This window comes from Haliotis rufescens, unplaced genomic scaffold (genome assembly GCF_023055435.1).
Source record: "Haliotis rufescens isolate VD_foot unplaced genomic scaffold, xgHalRufe1.0.p SCAF_6, whole genome shotgun sequence".
NCBI classification, from domain to species: Eukaryota; Metazoa; Mollusca; class Gastropoda; order Lepetellida; family Haliotidae; genus Haliotis; species Haliotis rufescens.
In genome coordinates, this window is record NW_025964334.1 from 43,700,639 (window position 1) to 43,721,028 (window position 20,390).

General features: G+C 41.3%; 1 protein-coding gene across 3 annotated transcripts; it reads left to right on the forward strand.

Annotated features, from left to right (window-relative positions):
- The first annotated feature begins 1,853 nt into the window (after positions 1 to 1,853).
- On the forward strand, positions 1,854 to 7,095 carry LOC124114611. 3 transcript variants are annotated; one of them, XM_048386137.1, is made up of 2 exons: positions 1,854 to 2,253; positions 4,930 to 7,095. In XM_048386137.1, exons 1-2 carry the CDS (start codon positions 2,154 to 2,156, stop codon positions 5,904 to 5,906), a joined length of 1,077 nt encoding a protein of 358 aa, XP_048242094.1. In that variant the 5' UTR covers positions 1,854 to 2,153; the 3' UTR covers positions 5,907 to 7,095. The 3 variants fall into 3 exon arrangements, with proteins under 3 accessions (XP_048242094.1, XP_048242092.1, XP_046331235.2); XM_046475279.2 differs by lacking the exon at positions 1,854 to 2,253 and adding an exon at positions 3,435 to 4,306; XM_048386135.1 differs by lacking the exon at positions 4,930 to 7,095 and having other exon boundaries at positions 1,854 to 3,419.
- The last annotated feature ends 13,295 nt before the right edge of the window (positions 7,096 to 20,390 follow it).

The following is a 20,390-nucleotide window of genomic DNA, read 5'->3' on the forward strand; positions in this document are numbered from 1 at the left end:
TCAATAAGTCCACTCATGAACATTTGGTCTGTAGGAGTCATGAATTTTAACATGGCCTTGATGTCCTTTGATTTTTCTTTTGACAGTTCATGTTTCGTTGATGAGATAACGGCTTTAGGCCATTCAATTACAGTTGGCCTACGCGGGGGTGATGTCATCCGCCGGAAGTTCTCCCGTGGACGAACTGATACCTAGGTCAGGTCTGCATCAGCAAGTGAGTCCTTGAACTCAATTGAGTATGGATCCTTTTTGTAGCATACCAAGTTTTTGACCTTGGTGTATGGCACTGTCGTAAAATTAAGTTTTCTTGATCCTTCAATATATCTATGAAAGTGATCATCTCGCATTTGGATTATCGAAAGCGGTTTGCTTTTCATGGCCCTTTTCATACATCGCATAATTCCAAGAGGACTAAAAACATCAGACTTTCTCATTTCTCGTTCAATCTGGCTGTGAATGTTGTCACACTCTTACATACTTGAGTGGCCAGGTTCACAAAACTTCTGCTCGATGATAGAAATTTGTTCTTTCATCATGAAATCCTTTACAGCAAATGACATTCCTGAATTCCGGTTTTGTGCCACGCATGAGTCTGACCAAAGTATGATGTGATCTGGATTGTGCTTTTCTACTACTTTCTGAAAGATTAAAATGATTGCACTGGCAATTTCATTGGCACCTCTTCCTGCTTGGGTTTCATTCCATACACCACCATATCCTTGTGAATCCACAGAACAATGGGCTGTAAGGTTGTAAAAGCTAAGCTTTCGTCAATAAAAGAAACTTGAAATATTTGCCTGTGGACAACTCCACACCTTTTCCAAATCAAAACATATAACAGGTTTTGTCTTGTCCTGCCTGTCCCTGTTCCTTTCCTCCTGCGTTGCCATCTTCGATTAGAAATGTGACAGGTATTCTTCCCGAAGTTCCTCATCAATACAGTCATGTTTTTCTTTCATTCTATATTCCTCACATCTGTCGCAGCGTCTTTCTTTGGTTTGTGAAATTTGATGTTAGAGTCGGAATTGAAAAAATTTCGGTACATGTGCTCTTTGACAGGATCTCGTCCATCAGCATCACACCTCTCACAATACAGTCTATACATGGTTGCCATGGTTAAATTTTGATCCAGATACTCTTTTTGTGCATTAATGTAATGTGACTCTATCCTTGGAAATGAGTTTATGTGATCGCGTACATGTTGTTTGCGCTGAGAAGATATTCTGTCACGTGTACGCGTCCCCCTCATGTCTCCCCCAAAAGGTACGTCAGTAGCATGGTTGTATTTCTTCTCCAAGAAATAGGAAACTCGCCTTTGCGATATGCCTAGAGTAGTCAGGTAGAATTCTGTGCACACTCTGACTCTTTCACTTCCTATAAACACGTAATATGCATAGGGAAACTTTCTGTTGCTGTCTACGTCGTTTTCTTGTGTTGTTTTTCCAGTTTTGAGGATCTCTTTTCCTTTTTCTACTTCTGTTGATCTCCTTTTGTTCACCCGTAGTTGTGTCTTGTGTTGTGGTACTGGCCTGCAATTCAACTAAATCTTCATCAGCATCATCCATAACAATGTCCTGGTCTTTTTGCTTGCTCAGCTGTTGATAGACGAGGCTGAAGGTCACTACCGACCTTTCCACTATCATCCAGAGTGGCATTTGGTGGACCTACAGTCACTTGAGTTTCAACAGGTGGATGTGGAATGTCAAAATCTACATCATCAGTATCAGGGGTGTATTGCTCATCTGATGCAGAATCAGAAATTGACGAACAGGTCTGGTTGTTGATGAAATATAGTGATAGCTAAATAGACAGCATTTTTATTCATGCACCGATTGTCTTTAAATGTAATAGCATTTAGTGATTAGAACTAAATGCCTTTATGTTAGGCTTGGCACAGTTGCTAATATTATTACAGCGAAATACCTTCATTCCGTGCGGCTACGTGCCGTTTTGCATGGTGCCATCGTCTCTGGCCTAGATCCGCTCTTGGCACGTCCGGTAAAGGAGCGTTTGTTTATATTTTCTATGACCTGTTGTAGCGTGACATCAGCTCACGCAGCACTTGCTCTCCAGCTTTCAGCCGTACAACACCTAGTTATATTCGCGCATTCATCTATAGTTCGTTGCATAGTTCGTTGCAATTACCATTAAGAATGCCACCAAAAAGACGGGCCGCCTTAAATCACCGCCTCGTAAGGAGCGGGAAAATAGCCAGGAGGGAACCAAGTGTCCGGCAAGCGACATCGGCTACTGGTAAGTCACGGAGATCAGCTAGATCTCCATTGCACGGACCCCCCTTGCCAAGTGTACAAATAGCTGCTAACTTGCTAGTTGAAGCAGATGATTCGGACAATCCAAACGTTCTCCCGCGATTCGATCACGGAGACATCGAAGAGCCCCAACAAGTGGGGTCGCCCGTTCCGTCAATGCTAGCTATATCGAGCCAACTCAACAGCATACTGGATATGCTAGGCAAACGGATGGCCCAAGATACTTCTCGGAGCTTTACTGGCATGCGAGGGGTAAGTACCAATGATCTGGGGGTAACGGGGTCGGTGGTGTCAAGAAATCCCGATGTGTTGTCATTTAGCAGTGCACACTTGGGCGAGCCGGGAGTTTCCCATGACGTCACACCACGTGCAGAGTCAGGAGCGGGGTCAACCAATCAGGGAACAGGGGATTCCCTGACCTTCCAGGCGGATGCTATCAGCGCTCACGTCCGTCAAGTTGTACGGGAGAGAGTATGGAGAGGGGAGTTTGTGGAGTTGACTACATTGTTGCCAGGCGCACAGTCGCATGACGATGACGATGCATTTAAGATGCAGATGGATTCGTCGGGTAATCTGCGATTCTCGCCGGCCAAGCCGGCTAACGCCAGGGCATTAAGCATAGGCCAATGGACGTCAGCTTTCCACATATATATGAGCATTTACGTGGTGAAACATTTTTGTCAGTCCACCATACAGGGCATGTTGGCATACATGGAAACAATCCGTAATGCCGCAGTCCGCTCCGGGGGTTTTGGCTGGTCAAACTACGACCAGCAATTCCGACACCGTATGGCACGAGACCCAATTCGGGAGTGGGGCAAGATAGACGGTGAATTGTGGTTGAAGCACATGACACCAACTATGTCCCGTGTTCAAGAAAATAAGACTGAACGCTTTACAGTGCCTTTCAGCAGGGGCCGTGACTTTACAGTCAACGCATGCTGGGACTACAACAGGTCAAGGTGCGCCAGGCCAGAATGCAAGTTTATTCATAAATGCTCCAATTGTGGCGAACAACATCCCGCCTATTCTTGCTTTCGCGCAAAGGGGGGTCGTAGACCCTCCAAACAACTTAACTCCACACAGGCAACCCATGCTAAAGGCACTGGCCCCAACTCCACTCATACTCACTAGATTAAAGCGACATTTGCAACTCTACAAGCATTCTAACCATGCCCATGCCATTTATTTATTACAAGGTTTGGAATCAGGTTTTCAACTGGAATATAGTGGGGCACGCCTAAGTCGTTGGTCTGAGAATCTACGCTCAGCCAGGGATCCCATTTTACAAGAGATAGTAGCTGCCAAATTGAAAAAGGAAGTAAAATTAGGTAGGGTGGCAGGTCCTTTTGAAACGCCGCCCCTGCTGAACCTACAAGTTTCACCAATCGGTCTCGTACCCAAAAAGCAAACGGGTAAGAGTCAAACCTTGCTGGGGACAGACGATTTTCGTTTAATACACCACCTTTCTTATCCTCAAGGCAGATCAATCAACGACAACATAGACAGTGAAGCATGCTCCGTGTCATATGCACGGTTCGACGAGGCTGTCAGTATGGTACAGCAACTTGGTCCAAATGCTCTACTTGCAAAATTTGATGTGAAATCGGCTTTCAGGATTATGCCGGTACACCCTCAGGACTTTGAGTTGCTAGGCTTGTGCTTTCAAGGTAAATACTACTTTGATAAATGCTTGCCGTTTGGCTGTTCCATATCATGCTCAGTGTTTGAAAAATTCAGCACCTTTTTGCAATGGTGTGTCCAGCAAAAGTTGCCTAACGGCCAACTCATGCATTACCTTGATGATTTTCTCACAGGCGGAACTGCAGGAACGAAAGACTGTGGTGACAACCTTGATACATGTCTCAGTACTTTCCAGGAGCTGGGCGCACCCGTAGCACATGAGAAGACAGTAGGTCCTGCATCCTGCTTAACATTCCTAGGTCTTGAAATCGACACAGTCAGGATGCAGGTTAGAATACCACAGGAAAAGATTGTAAATATCAACGCAATCATACACGATATGCTGGCCTCAGGTAAGCACAAAGTGACCCGTAAAGCTGTGCAGTCTCTGGTGGGTAAGCTAAATTTCATGTGCCGGGCAATACCCATGGGTAGACCGTTTTGCCGCAGACTGATTGATGCCTATACAAAGGTAAGTCATCAAGCACACCGTGTTCGCATCACGCGGGGAGTTCGGGAGGACCTAGAGGTTTGGCTCGGGTTCTTGGGGGAATTTAACGGTGTGTCGGTTTTTCAGAATCAAAAGTGGGCTGACAATACATGTCTGCAGCTGTTTACTGACGCAGCCAGCACTGTGGGGTTCGGCGCATACTATAACAGGAACTGGGCAAACGGGCTCTGGCCCCGTGAGTGGGTGGAGGACGGCTCGACTCGTGACATGACACTGCTGGAGTTGTTTCCGATTGTGCTGTCAGTTTGTCTGTGGGGGACAGCCTTTGCTAACAGGAAAGTACTTTTCTTTTGTGATAACCAAGCGGTAGTGTCAATAATAAATAAACAGTCTTCAAAGGCACCCAGAATCATGTCACTGATTAGGCAGCTAGTGCTGCAGTGCCTCAAACACAACATTTTGTTCAAGGCCAGATATATAACAACACACGACAATATTATCGCAGATGCACTGTCGAGATTTCAGTGGGAACGATTCCGCAATGCAGCTCCATCAGCCAATCTGCATCCCACACCACTTCCAGACAATCTCTGGCAGGGCTAACAATCGAGGCAGAGAGGCTCCTTCAGCGATCATTGGCGGCAAACACGTGGGCAACTTACCAGGCAGGAACCCAAGCGTTGCAAGCATTCAGGGCATCACAAAACCTGGGAGATGTCTGGCCGGTTCCAATAACTCATCTGGTACATTTCATTGCTCACCTGTCAGTGTCAGGACATGCACCGAGTACGGTAAGAACGTATATGGCCGGTATCTCAACGTACCATAGGCTACACAGCATGGAAGACCGCACCGGCCACTTTGTTATTACTAAAATGATTATGGGGATGCAAAAGTGTCAGGGGAGGCAGGATCACAGAAAACCAATAACAATAAACCTGCTCAAAGTAATTGTAAACAACCTGCAATTTGTCTGCTCTTCTACCTATGAAGTAAGATTGTTCAAAGCAGTATATTGCTTGGCCTTCTTTGGTTTCTTTCGGGTGAGTGAACTCGTGCAAACCAAACTTTCTCAGCCAGGGTGCGCTTTCTTGGACCTAGAAGTCCAAGACACGACTAAGACAGTAACAGTCGCTCTAAGGCATTCAAAAACGGACAGGCACTCACATGGCATAGTTGTTTCCATTTCCGCCATACCTGGCCACAATCTGTGTCCAGTGGCTGCAGTTAAAGCATACCTAACAGTTCGATCACAGGGTCAGACTCAAGCTTTCGTACACTTTGATAAATCTCCCCTGACCAGGTATCAATTTCAGGCCGTGTTAAAAAGAGCACTGGCGCATAGCGGCATCTGCACAGCAGCATACTCTTCGCATTCCTTCAGGATTGGCGCAGCAACGACAGCAGCCGGTAACGGAGTGAGTTCAGATTTGATACAGCACTTTGGTAGGTGGGGGTCAGAATGTTATAAAAGCTATATACGCATACCTGCAAACATTTAAATCGCCAACCATGCAAGAACAGTTTTCTTCCTATTGATTCATGTTTTCAGTATGGTTGATTGGGTCCAGCTTCCTGACCCGGGCGAGAGAGCACCTACAGGACAGTGACTTCGGTATTCCAGGGGGATGTCTCTGGTTGGCATGAGGTGGGAGGAGCTGACCGAGCTGATAGATGCCCAGGTCAAAGCAATGCAGACACCACCAAAGGCGGTGGTGATTCACCTTGGTTCGAACGACCTGGGTAAGGTAACCACGTGTCAGCTATATCATGAGATCAAGCTGGCACTCCTGAGGATACACCTCCTCCTACCTGGTGCTGTCATTCTGTGGTCAGACATGCTGCCACGGAGGTACTGGCATGTAGCCAGCCGTGCCCGGGACCTGGACGGGGCCAGGCAGAAGCTGAACAGACGAGTGGGGAACAGGGCCCGTGAGCTTGGGGGGATACGGGTTCCCCACACAGTGTTCAACCGGCAGGAGCAGCAACTGTACCTGCGGGACGGGGTTCATTTGTCACCGGCCGGACTTGATCTTTTCACACAAAACATTGGCAGCTCCCTTTCCGCAGTATGCTTGTAGGAAACAATTTCAGTATAGGATAACATGGTGGGTGTACATGAGCGCGAATGGTCGTGGTTGTGGGGAAGCACCTTGGTGCTTGTGGCGGGGTGCTGGTGGACTGCATTACAAGTTACATTTGGCGTCTTGGGATACATCCCAAATTATAAATTATTTAGGATAGGGTTACCCGCTTTACAGCAGGAACCAATTTATCCATTCTGCTTTACAGCAGATGGCTTAGTGTCCGCTTTACAGCGGATGGTCAGCTTGGCAACAATAGTTGCCCTCGCTCATGGTTTGGCAATGGTACTTGCCTGGCAGCGATAGCTGCATAGCAACATGGGTTGCTTGGCAACGGTAGTTGCAGGGCAGCGGGCGCTGCATTGGTAAGCAACATGGGTTGCTTGGCAACGGTAGTTGCAGGGCAGCAGGCGCTGCATTGGTAAGCAACATGGGTTGCTTGGCAACGGTAGTTGCGGGGCAGCGGATGCTGCATCGGTAAGCAACATGGGTTGCTTGGCAACTGTTGTTGCAGGGCAGCGGTTGCTGCAGTTGGGGTTGCTTAACAGGGGTTAAGCTCATTGCCGTAGTCCACCAGTACCTCCACATCCGCGACCATTTCATCCAATTATGTCTCTTGTCTTAATTTGAAGCTCCGCTATCATGCATGATGGCGGAGCCTGTCATAATGGAGCCATGTCCTTATATAATATCCAGTTATGTATGACTGTTTAATAATCTCATACCAACTTTGACTGGAGTAGGTCCGATAGTTTTTCAGATATTGTAGTAAACGTCGGTACCTTAAATTAACTTCCAGACTATACCCCCCTACACACACGCGCGCGCGCGCACACACGCACACACACACACACACACACACACATCGACATAACCATGCAGGAAATGAACATGTGAACGAGACAACATCGCGGATACTTAAATTACAAAATGCGACGGACCAAAGTTTTGACCAACCGCCCTGTCCAAGGGAGGTCACCAAAAAAATCATGTTGTGCGAGGAGAGTGTGGAAGATACCCACTGTACATTTCTGCGTATAAACGCTGTATAAAATATTGGTGTAAACTTATGTCCCTACCAAATTCACGATATCCTAAGAAAAGTTATGATATGTTATTTCAGCTAGCCACACATGGTAAAACTAATTGGGCTACAAAAGTCAAAACTCTTTTATACAGCCTTGGATTTGGATATATATGGGAGAACCAATATGTTATTTGCCCCGAATCATTTATTTCCGAATGTGAAGATCGGTTAAAATTTGCTTACGAACAGGACTGGCATTGGTCTTTAGCAAATAGTTCTAAAATGTTCCATTATACACTTTTCAAAAATTCATTCAGTCTAGAGTTGTATTTGTCTGCTATCACTATCAACAAATTTCGTGTTGCACTAGCCCAGTTTCGCTGTAGCTCCCATACTCTCCATATTGAGACTGGTAGATACGTTAATACTCCACGAGAGCAGAGATTGTGCAATAGTTGCAACCAAAGATATGTCGAGAATGAATATCATTTTTTATTAATTTGTAACGCTTATGATGAACTTCGTCTTCAGTATTTACCACAGAAGTATTTTGTACATCCTACTCTTGCTAAATTCAATATGCTTATGGCGGTAAACAATGAAACTGTAATTAGAAATGTTGCAACTTTTATATACCATGCTATTAATGTTAGACTCCAAACACTATAGCTAAGCCTATAAATGTTTATGATGGACCAAATATTGTACCATGGGCCGCTGGCCTACACATGTACATGAATAAAGAATTAGTGTAGAGTTGAACATCGCGGATATTCATCATTATCAAGTGAAACTATGTACAAATATCACCCTACTCCTGCTAAAATACATTTCTTAAATACTACTGTGGTAAGAATAAACAGCAAACTTACCTGATCGAATTACGTAAACTTAACGGCGTTTGTTTACAAAAACATCCCAGTCAGGGTCCTGATGAGAGTCCTGTCCCTTTAGCCCGTTTCCATATAAGGATCGTACACCATCCGCTTCCGATCAGTTTCAGCACCAATCTCATTAAAATCAGATCTTAGTTTTCGCTACCGCTAAACACACAGGACCATGTAACTAATAACAGTAACAACTCGATTCCCGTCGTCCAGCTACAAATCCTGTGATATATTTTGAACTGAACTGTCCGAAAGTTTATATCTAAAATTTTGGAATTGAATACAGTGATAAAGTCTTATATCAATATGTGGACTCCTAAATATTGGTTTTATGTTTTAACGGAGATATGATATTTTCTTATGAAATAACGCGTAATAGTGTAATTTGCATGCTTTACCATTCATTGTACCACTCTAAACCATGTGAATGTTGTGATATCAGTCAATCGGGTTGGAAAACAGCCAAATCCTCGCTCTATAAAGGACCATGTCAATCATTTTGCAAGTTGAAATGACCCCTGATACCTCTATGAATATTTTATGATATAGTTTATGGAGTAAAAATCAATGCTGATTAGTCAAACCGCTATGCAAGGGTTTTTTTCAAAGGAAATTGGGCCTTATTCTTTAAAATTACCATTGGCTCGGGTAGAACCGCTGGGCTAACCACGCGGTTCAAGATAATCGAGCACTGTTCGACTTTTTTTTAGCCGAGCCGTCCTAACCGCGCCAATGGAAAAACTACATCATAAATTAACTGTTCCGATTTGCGCGGTTTTACCAACCGCTAGCCCCTAGCGGTTTGCAGTTGGTGAAACCGCGCCAAACCGCGCACAATGGAAACTAAGTCGCCGAACTTTTAAGCATAGTTGTTGTATAGCATTTCAACCGCCTCCCTAAACGTGCCCCAAACCGCGCACATGGAAACTCAGCCTAAAGGGCGGCGGCTTTTACATAAGCCAGTAAAGCTTGTTTGTCAATCCCCATTCATATATTTATATATAAAAATCTGTTGAAACAGAATACATTGTAAAGCCTGGTTTGTTTGCATTAAAATCAAAACAAAGGAATCTGTAATTAAAATGTGTAAGGTGTAAAAAGTTTTTACATAAAAGAGCAAAATACATGGGGGAGAGTAAATACATAATTCTATATAATTTTCTTGAATGGTGCACATTTGAAAAAAAAGATAATCCAAGCATATTCGATATTACCGTGTTTAAAGAATTTATATCAGTCATATATTTCTAACTTAGATCACCCGTATGTAACCCAGGTAAAGCATGCATATCGGGGAACATTGTAATGTTGGTACAGTTTATCGTGTCTTCGTGCTTTAGCATTAGACATTGGCTTTTCATATTCCTCAAGGTTTTAAAGTTTATTTGTTTATGTATTTTTTTATTTATTTTTTTCTCTCCTTTATTTTTTCAGTGTTATATATTTATCTAAATACACATTTAGTTACTTGTAGGTGTGGGGGTGTTAAACAGAAACCTGGTTGCACCATGATATTCTAGCCACTGATATTACACTGATACCATTTTCAAATCGTAGCCTGTATTAAGGAATATATTTTAGATCTTAAATCAGGGTATAACGGACACCCTGAGCTGGAGGCGCGCGTGGATATGTTGACAGTTTTTACGCAGTTAGTGTTAAAACCGAATGTTTGCGAGGATTAATAAGATTTCTGAATTCAGTTACAACAGTAACCGTACATGTATTTGTTACATTAAGTCATTTCATTCAAATTTGTTTGGTATGATATATGTCTTAAAATTATTTTAGCATGGAAGGTACAGTTACCAAATAAAATATGCTGAAATATCAATTCATAATGACCATATTTCATAATCTATTTTTTAAAGTAACCCGCCTTACATTAAAGATAACTATTTAAAGAATATAGTACTTAAAGACATTGCAACAAACCGAATAATCAGGGGGGAGACTTTATACTGAGGGGGGCGCGAAATATATCCGCCCGGGGGAGATTTTATTTCAGAACAGATTCTCCGGGGAAGAATCTGTACTGGTATAAAATCTCCGGGGGGAGAATTTGTACGGGGGAGAGTTTATACCGGGACACCGGTCATCCACGGTGTCAGTTGGTAGTTGCCTTGGCCGTAGAGGGCACGGCGCATGTCAGCATACTGGATTTTTACAATTGTGTGAAGTTAAATTCGGGATTTTCAATGATTTCCAATTGGTACTTAATTTGATGATGTTGTTCATGCCCTCACAGGCATTATTAGTCCAATGTAACGGAACTGCTTTTGGTCTTTCTTTTGAAGGCAGGAAAATGTCAGTTTTTTATAGTTCTAATGACTTTAGAAAAAGGTAAGAATTGGGTTTTGGGAACAGTTGTTGAAACAATGTCTTCTAGTTCCATTTGATTTAGTTCGAACTGATAGGAATCATTGCTATTCACCAGTCCGGAGGGTCCAAAACATTTCTGATGAACGAGTCGTATCTGCTGATCTGAAGCGCCAGCCTGATGTCGAACGTGTCTTTTTATATTTTGATCTGTGTGCCGTTCACATAAAAATGTGTGTGGAAGTTGGGAAACAGTTTCGGAGAGTCTTAATCAAGCCCCCTTCTTCATCAGATCCAATTACCAGTTGTTTCCCTTGTGTCTGAGTCCCCCCAAGATTAGAATCTAGAAGTGCCTGGATATGTGAAAAAAATCTGTGATATGTTAGGTATGACCCATCCCAGTGAAGATATAAAGGGGGCTTAGCATTATTTGATGGGTCTCTGTACCTTTTCAGTGTTGTAGAGACAATAGTCTTCCACTATGAAGTCGCCGTAAGCTACACAAGCCTGAAAGAGAATGATGAGGCAGAGGGTGTCAGGTGATCAGATCATGGTTATGCAGGGGGCCGGAAGGATGAAATACATAGAGTGAGATAGGATAAGTATTATGAATATACATTTTTCTCTAAAATTTCTTCCATTTCCATGGCAACAAGTTTGACTTTGACTGTTCATACTGGTGTGTTTGTCTGGACCATATCTCTAAAACTAATACTATTCTTTCATGACACTTTGCACACACAGAGACCAGGAGGTCAAATGGTGCCTTTGCTACTTATGGGTGTTTAGAATATATATCTGCTGTTTCTATGGCAACAAGTTTGACTTTGACTCTGTTCGTAGTGGTCTGTTTGTCCAGACCATATCTCTAAAACTAATACGTATTCTTTCATGACACTTTGCACACACAAAGACCAGGTTGTCAGCTGGTACCTTTTGCTATTTACATGATTTAGAGATTTTTAGATTTAAAACAACAAGTTTTGATTTTGCGATGGGGGAGGTATCCATGTTTGGTTTGGTTTGAGGCGGTGTCACAGATTTCAACATAGAAGTAATCTTAATTATAATCGTTGCAATAGTTTAGACAGAAAGTTTATATTTTAAAGTGTTAGATCTATTAAAATATTGTAAAGTTATTAAATCTTTGTTGTTTATACATTTGTGTTTTCAACGCGTAATTTTATCTGGCGAACTTGTGTAGCCGTAACTTGTTTGGGGTTGCCGATACTTAATATCAACACGCTTCTTCTCTGGCCCAACTCGTAAATAATCCAAACAAGGCTACCCAGGTGCCTTACACATTGCTGGAAAAATAATAGTTTCAGATACAATTTCTTCCAATCATTGCATCAAAATACCCCCAAGTCGTGTTATTGGCATTTTGTGACCGGTAGATCATGGAGAAAATGTGTATACAGATGATTGCTATTTCCGACTTAATCTATGCATAGAAAACAATGCCTAGCAGAATAGGAAATATATTCTATAATTGAAATGGTGAATTATCATGTCTAGTTATGTTTTACTATTTTCACGTTTTTATTTCGCAATTGACCAAGTTGGTAATCTATCTTCTGATGTATCTTTTGACTGCCCTTAGCCTAATACTCGAAATATCAGGGTAATATAAGATAATGACAGTCTCTGAGTCATGATACATACTGTTGTTTTCTTACATTAAGTTGCATATATTGCTTACTTAAATAACACAAACACTCCTTGTCCTTGTTTTATGTAACATTTATTATAACAAATACAAATTGATCACAGTGCATACCAGATTTGTAATGGTCTAGACAGAGGTGGAGACAACAGAATGCATACAGTAATTGGTCAAAGTATGCCATGATAAATACTTTTACAGCTTTGTTTGACAAAGTAAACCATCGTTTTTTTACATCTATCATGTGTGATGTGCTACATACATGTCATTAAACCTTTCAAGCCCCACAATAAAACTACCAGTAGTTCTTGCTTGTAACTCAAACATACATGCCTAGTTAATTACCATGTATGTAACCATGCTTGTAGCATGTCTAGTAACTGGAGACTTCTTCATCAAAATGGTCAAATGGGATGACTCTCACTGTGACCTGACTGTAGAGGTGTGTCACTGTATTCTCTATTTGGTGGATTAAAGCTTGTGCTATATTGTACAGGATGGCAGCTTCATCACTGTTAACACATGCAGTCCCTCCTGTTATACTATGGAGACAAAAAGGGTCTGTTAACACACATAGACCCTCCTGTGTTATGCTATGGAGACCCCAAGGGTGTATTTACACATAGTACACAGGAAGCCTGTGTTCGGATGTTGGTACACACCTTTCAGACAGCAAGGAGTGACTTTTGTCATAACATTGTAATATAGTGTCCATACATATGTTGGTATTAGGTTGAAATGAGAGAAGGGTTTGTTACCAGAGCATAACTCATAAACTGTTTAATATTTCTTCATGAAACTTTGTATACACATAAGGCATGCCTTTGTTATTTTGAATTTTGTACATTTCATATTTGCAACAAGGTGGACTTGAGGGTAGGGTTCGTTTCCAGAGCTTAACTCATAAACTGTTTAATATTTCTTTGTGAAACTTTGTATACACATCAGACAACAATGAACTGGTGCCTTTTGCCGTTCAGGAAGTTTTGAAAGTTTCATTTCTTTAACTTTCAGGGCAACAAGCTGGACTTTGATTCAAATGAGGGTAGGGTTTGTTTCCAGAGTGTAAGTCATAATACATTTAAAATGTCTTTATGCATTTTTGTATACACATGAGGCATGTGCTGAGCTGGTGCCTTTACCATTCATGAGTTTGACAAATTTCCAAGGCAACAGGTTGGCCATAGGTTCAGATGAGTGTATGGTTCATTTTCAGAGCATAACTCATTATCTATCCAAAAGTGGATTTGGTGGTCATTCTTGGTAACTTGGTTGTGTGACATTGTTTCCTGACTTGATTACTTTCAGATTGCCGAATTATAGCTGGAATATTGCTTAGTGCTGTGTTAATTAACAAACAAACATATCTAAAAGGGCGGCAATACAAATGACTTCATCAAATGACAATGGTTAGTTTGTTTGTTATCTAATGCCACACTCGGCAATATTCTGCAAGGCTCTGTAAGTTCTGTAGCTTATGAAGTTATATTTTTTGTACAAACACCATTTGTGAGTTAAAGAAAAATGATTTATGACCATAATGTTGAGCACTATTACTGATACCTTGAACAAACTTGTTTCTTCATATTGTCATTACAATCGCACAAAGTTAAGCCCTGCTCTAGAGAATATGATTTTGAAACAAGGGCAAATTCTTACAAAATATATACATGTATCATTGATTTGACCAAGATAGATAAGAACCTGCATGCCAAATTTCAGCATTTGAGAGCATGCTAAAAGCGCATATGTCATTCAACAGCTAAGGGTGGTGGCAGGGTTACTGGGGGTCACAGGGAAATGTATCTTTTAAATAGTCAGTCGCAAGAAGTAGGTCCCCATCCCTTTCCCTCATGGCTGAGGCAAAAGCTGTTTTGGCTTTGAGCAGGTAAGGGGTAACTGACACACTAGTTAAATTGGTAAAAATGCTTGCCTGTTGCCCATGTACAGGTTTGTGCTGCTTGAACATATTTCAGTACTGTCTCCCAGATCAAAAGGTGTGAGGTGGTGAAACATTTTCTGGACCATCCTACTAACAGCCTCTCTTAATGTTGCATGAACAATTTACTTTCAAAGTTAAGTTTGAATCCATGGCAATCATATATGGAAACTTACTTTTTGCCATTGATCCCCAATGTATGCAGAGGATTTCATGACAGGCTAGTGTGCAGTGGGGTCTAAGATATGGCTTTCACATTTAGAACCTACATTGTTTTTTTATTGCTCATTACCAGCATTTTCACTTTGGCCAAGGCGGCCATGCTTCATTGTATTGGAATTCTCTGAGAACTTCTTTGTGACATCATAGTTGTGATCATTCATACAATGTTTCATGTCCATAGGCCTTGTAGTATACATGAATGAACCTGCTAAAAAGCATTTCGGGGCATGACCTTGAGAGTGACATGACCATTGAGTGAATGTTTTGTTAATTTGCTGTCAGCTATGTTCTGGGAGATGAGAATGAATGTAATGGGGATGTAATGACACAGTCAGTATTGGGGACCGAAAACAGTGTTGTTGGAAAATACCCAGATACACCCAAAGAGAAACATCCTACTTACAAGAGGTTCTAGAAGTTGATATTCAGCTAATGGATATAGGAAGTTTAGCCGAGTTGGTTGAGTCAGGTGAATGGCTATATCTGTCTCGTTTGTAACGATAGTGGGGTGCATCAGGTAAGTCAAATAATGATGCTGATTTATTGTCAACAGTTGCGTTTTGGGACTTATTGCTGTTACTTCATCTTCCTTTGTGTTGCCATCATTCTAACTAGTTGGTAGAGTACAAAATACATATGGTGCCGAAAATAATACCTCCAGGAACGGTATGACACATTCCACATTTTTTGCTCATCATGTGTGTGTGACACGTGAAGATCCGGGGTAGAATAGGTCTTCAGCAACTCATGCTTGCCATAAAAGGTGACTATGCTTGTTGTAAGAGGCGACTAATGGGATTGGGTGGTCAGGCTCGTTGACTTGGTTGATGCATGTCATTGTACCCCAATTGCATGGATCGTTTGGTCCAGACTCGATTATTTACAGACTGCCGTCATAAAGCTGGAATACTGCTGAGTGTGGTGTTAGACAACAATCAAACAACCAAAACATCATGCGTGTGATGTATTTTTTTAACTTCATGAAAAGGTTTAGTTGTCTGTGTTCTGCTGACCTAACCATTGGGGCAAACTACTGCTGTATCCCAGTGGAGCAGGTTATGTGCTAGTATAGTTAAATACTGGCCGCCATCTTGTATTAAGATGTACTTGAATGAGCCAAAGACAACAGGGGTTCTTCATGGTCTTCATGTCAACCCTTTTTGTGCAAGGGCTTGTAATCAACTACCAAAGGACTGATTCATGTTGATTCATACTGAAACATGTCTGCCTACCACAAAGTTGGCCTATCAACACAGACTGTGTGATACGTACCTCCTGCTACATCTGCTAGGAGTCAACATGACACACTATATTGTATGCTCCATCACAGAAAGGCACAAAGTAACAATGCAGATGAAATAAAACTCATTATCTTCCATCCTTTTGTATTCTGAAAAGCATATCTAGGTGGTGTCACATTTACATATGCCAGAAAGGGGTGAAAAAGATGTACCAATATTATTTGTAAATGAGAGGAGCATCCTCCACATGTCATCAGAAGGGATTGTTCCAAGCACAGGCTAGGATCTGTCTTGCAAGTTTATCAGCAAACACCACATTGAAGCTGATTAGCATTCTGCATACTGCTGCACTTCTTGTAACATAGATGGTGAGAGTGTACTACCAGAGCTGGCTAGATGAACGGTTCACAAATGATCTAGATGACCAGTGGTGTGTCCCCCATTTGCTGACTATTTAATAAACTATTTACCCTGCACCACAATCCCAAATATAACATTTATAACATTTGACCACTTTCTAAATGGCATTGTGTATTCATAGCTCTCAGCCTTGGGAGCAGTGCAAGTTACAATTATCAGACCGGTACACGTAGAATGTGATCTAGACTACCAATTGTCGGACTTGTATTTTTGTTGAAGCATTGGTGGCTGAGTGGGTTAGATCGCTGACTTTGTGTGCTGGCGATTAGGTGCCTCACTCTGAGAGTGTGAGTTCTAATACCTGATGTGATTCAACCCAAAAAGTACTAGAATTTGTATTTCACTAAAAAAGTGTAATCCCAAATATTGCTGTGTACATCACTAATTGCCTGCATATTTCTTTAATAATAAATTAAGAAGATAGGCCTTACTAGAGCAGTATTTGATAGTCATGTGAACTTAAGGTGATAAAGAATTGTCCTAATCATTAGTGTTTGATCTATTCACCTGGAAAGACATGAACCAGTCAAACTATGTCAAACTATGTTGGAACTACCAATTTCATACACAGAATACTATGTATGTAACTGAATGAGGGCTATTTATCAACATTGTGGATGAGTAAGTCATTTTTAGCCCAGTGTTGTATGTGTACATACAGCAGAACTATGCATAGTTTACATGGTTCAGTAACCAATGAACCATCTATCCATTTCCCTTGTATATCACTTTCACTGTTACATATATCTGCTTTGAGGATGCTTTAAGCTATGGATTGTAGCGCATCACAAATAATTATTATTATTATTATTGTTATTGTTATTATAATAACAGGATATAAGAAAATGTGATGCATATGTATACAGTTATACACTGTTACCAAATCACACATACAAACATTCATAATGGTCATGCAAGTCATGAGTAAAACCCTTTTTCTCAGTGCTTCAGTATAATGAATGACACAATCACCCACCCTGGCAGTATAATGAATGACACCATCACCCACCCTGGCAGTATAATGAATGACACCATCACCCACCCTGGCAGTATAATGAATGACACCATCACCCACCCAGGCAGTATAATGAATGACACCATCACCCACCCTGGCAGTATAATGAATGACACCATCACCCACCCTGGCAGTATAATGAATGACACCATCACTCACCCAGGCAGTATAATGAATGACACCATCACCCACCCTGGCAGTATAATGAATGACACCATCACCCACCCTGGCAGTATAATGAATGACACCATCACCCACCCTGGCAGTATAATGAATGACACCATCACCCACCCAGGCAGTATAATGAATGACACCATCACCCACCCTGGCAGTATAATGAATGACACCATCACCCACCCTGGCAGTATAATGAATGACACCATCACCCACTCTGGCAGTATAATGAATGACACCATCACCCACCCTGGCAGTATAATGAATGACACCATCACCCACCCAGGCAGTATAATGAATGACACCATCACCCACCCTGGCAGTATAATGAATGACACCATCACCCACCCTGGCAGTATAATGAATGACACCATCACCCACCCTGGCAGTATAATGAATGACACCATCACCCACCCTGGCAGTATAATGAATGACACCATCACCCACCCAGGCAGTATAATGAATAACACCATCACCCACCCAGGCAGTATAATGAATGACACCATCACCCACCCTGGCAGTATAATGAATGACACCATCACCCACCCAGGCAGTATAATGAATGACACCATCACCCACCCTGGCAGTATAACGAATGACACCATCACCCACCCAGGCAGTATAATGAATGACACCATCACCCACCCTGGCAGTATAATGAATGACACCATCACCCACCCTGGCAGTATAATGAATGACACCATCACCCACCCTGGCAGTATAATGAATGACACCATCACCCACCCTGGCAGTATAATGAATGACACCATCACCCACCCAGGCAGTATAATGAATGACACCATCACCCACTCTGGCAGTATAATGAATGACACCATCACCCACCCTGGCAGTATAATGAATGACACCATCACCCACCCTGGCAGTATAATGAATGACACCATCACCCACCCAGGCAGTATAATGAATGACACCATCACCCACCCTGGCAGTATAATGAATGACACCATCACCCACCCTGGCAGTATAATGAATGACACCATCACCCACCCTGGCAGTATAATGAATGACACCATCACCCACCCTGGCAGTATAACAATTGACAATACCAGATGATGTAAGATTTATCACATACCACACACTACCAGAATATGTCCCATTTCAAATTGTCAAGTCAAATTGACATAACTGCTCACCTCATTACATGGTTAACAGCTTTAAGTGTCAACTAAGACAAGCCAATTAGATTAGTAATTATATTTTAAGTGTTTCTTAATCTACAAGAGTGATTTATGTAAGGATAAACATTGTTATTGTGGAGGTTGATTTTGTATATAATCATATGTAAATGAATGATAAAGTATTACTTTACTTATAAAGTATTAGTGTTACTTTTGTTTATACTTTTTGAGATTTGCAAACATGGAACTACCTTTTAAGCCGCAAATACAAGGGGTGGTAAAACGTCCCTGTGTGTTATGTAGGGCGAATTTATGGTTTTACGTTTGTATTGAAATAATTTAATTTACTGCTAGACAACTACGCAAAAAAGTATATTATAAATAGGATATTGGAGATTTTGAGTGTAAATATCATGTTTCTCTCATCTCGTGACAGGGGAAAAAGGAGATATTTTCACTCGTGGCTATACCACTCGTAGTGAGAGAAACAGGTTTCACTGGACACATGAAATATCCTCTGTATAACATTTCCAATATTATTGACGTTATTGGTTGAAAAATCATGCCATGTTTGATATACTTTGGTTCTGAATAGGAGATGTAGACAGATAATATCTGCAATAAACGAGCAGGCCATTGTCATGGTGGCAGAAACTCTCTGATGAGCTAAACTTAAACAAATGACATTTTCAGAATGTAAAGAAATGAAGTGCCATGCGATTCATTTAGACAGATAGGGTCAAATGCCAAAAATGCCACAAAAGTGTAACAAAAGTGCACAACACTTGCAGATTCCCTATTGTACATGCATAAAAGACTAATATGTTTTGGTGCGGGGAGATTAAAGGACTTAATGGTTGTAAAAAGTCACAATATGAAAAAAATGATGGATGAAGGAATGGCTGCATTAGTTGTAGAAAGTCTCTTTTAACATGGCTGCCTTTTGTGGCCAAATTTAAAATCTGATAAAAAAACATAGTGAGTATTATGGTTTTTACGCTGCTTTTAGCAATATTCCAGCAATATCACGGTGGGGGACACCAGAAATGGGCTTCACACATTGTACCTGTGTCGGGAATCGAACCCGGGTCTTCGGCATGACGAGTGAACGCTTTAACTACTAGGCTACCCGACCACCCTGATAAAAAACAAAACAAAAAACAAAACAAAAAAAACCAAAAAAACAACAAAAAACACAAAAAAACAAACATAAGTGATACTGCCTAGTTACAAATAGTAACTTGTCAGTGACTTCAACAGGGGTGGTTTTTAGCATCTGCATAACTTCTTTGTCACATGAACACTTTAGTCTTATCTTAACATCTTTCTATCATATTTGGTAAGGTTGATGAATAAGGTCATAATGAGCTGACATCAAGAGGCTGTTCAATTTACCTCCCCCATCATCTAACGTACAGTAAACTATGTTTATAACGAACACTCTTATAATGAACTGATAGATATAACAAACTTATTTTTTAGTCCCGGCCATTTGGTCTACTCGTATATATGCTGTACATACGCTTAAAATGAACTACGGTTATTACGAACTAAAATTAGTGGTCCTTTTGAGTTCGTTACAACTGTAGTTTACTGTATCTTGGTAACATCATTCCATCATACCTGTCAATCAAGATGGTGCTTTCCACATCAATTATTGATCGGTGTAATAGTTTCTTTAAACTTGTTGAATAATTGAATATTATTCCCTGGCAAGAAATATGACAAGATGATGTCAGCCATGTCTCATTTCTCGCCGTTATTCCAGACATCATTTACAAACCACTGTGTCCATGTCACATCAGACACAAAATTGTCCAAGGTTGGTGTTGGTGGCCCATGAATAATATTTG

Coding starts and splice junctions, on each gene's coding strand:
- LOC124114611 (XM_046475279.2), top strand. CDS start 3,826: ATGGTACAGCAACTTGGTCCAAATGCTCTACTTGCAAAATTTGATGTG. Junction 4,307..4,929: donor ACACGATATGCTGGCCTCAG/GTAAGCACAAAG, acceptor TCGAGATTTCAG/TGGGAACGATTCCGCAATGC.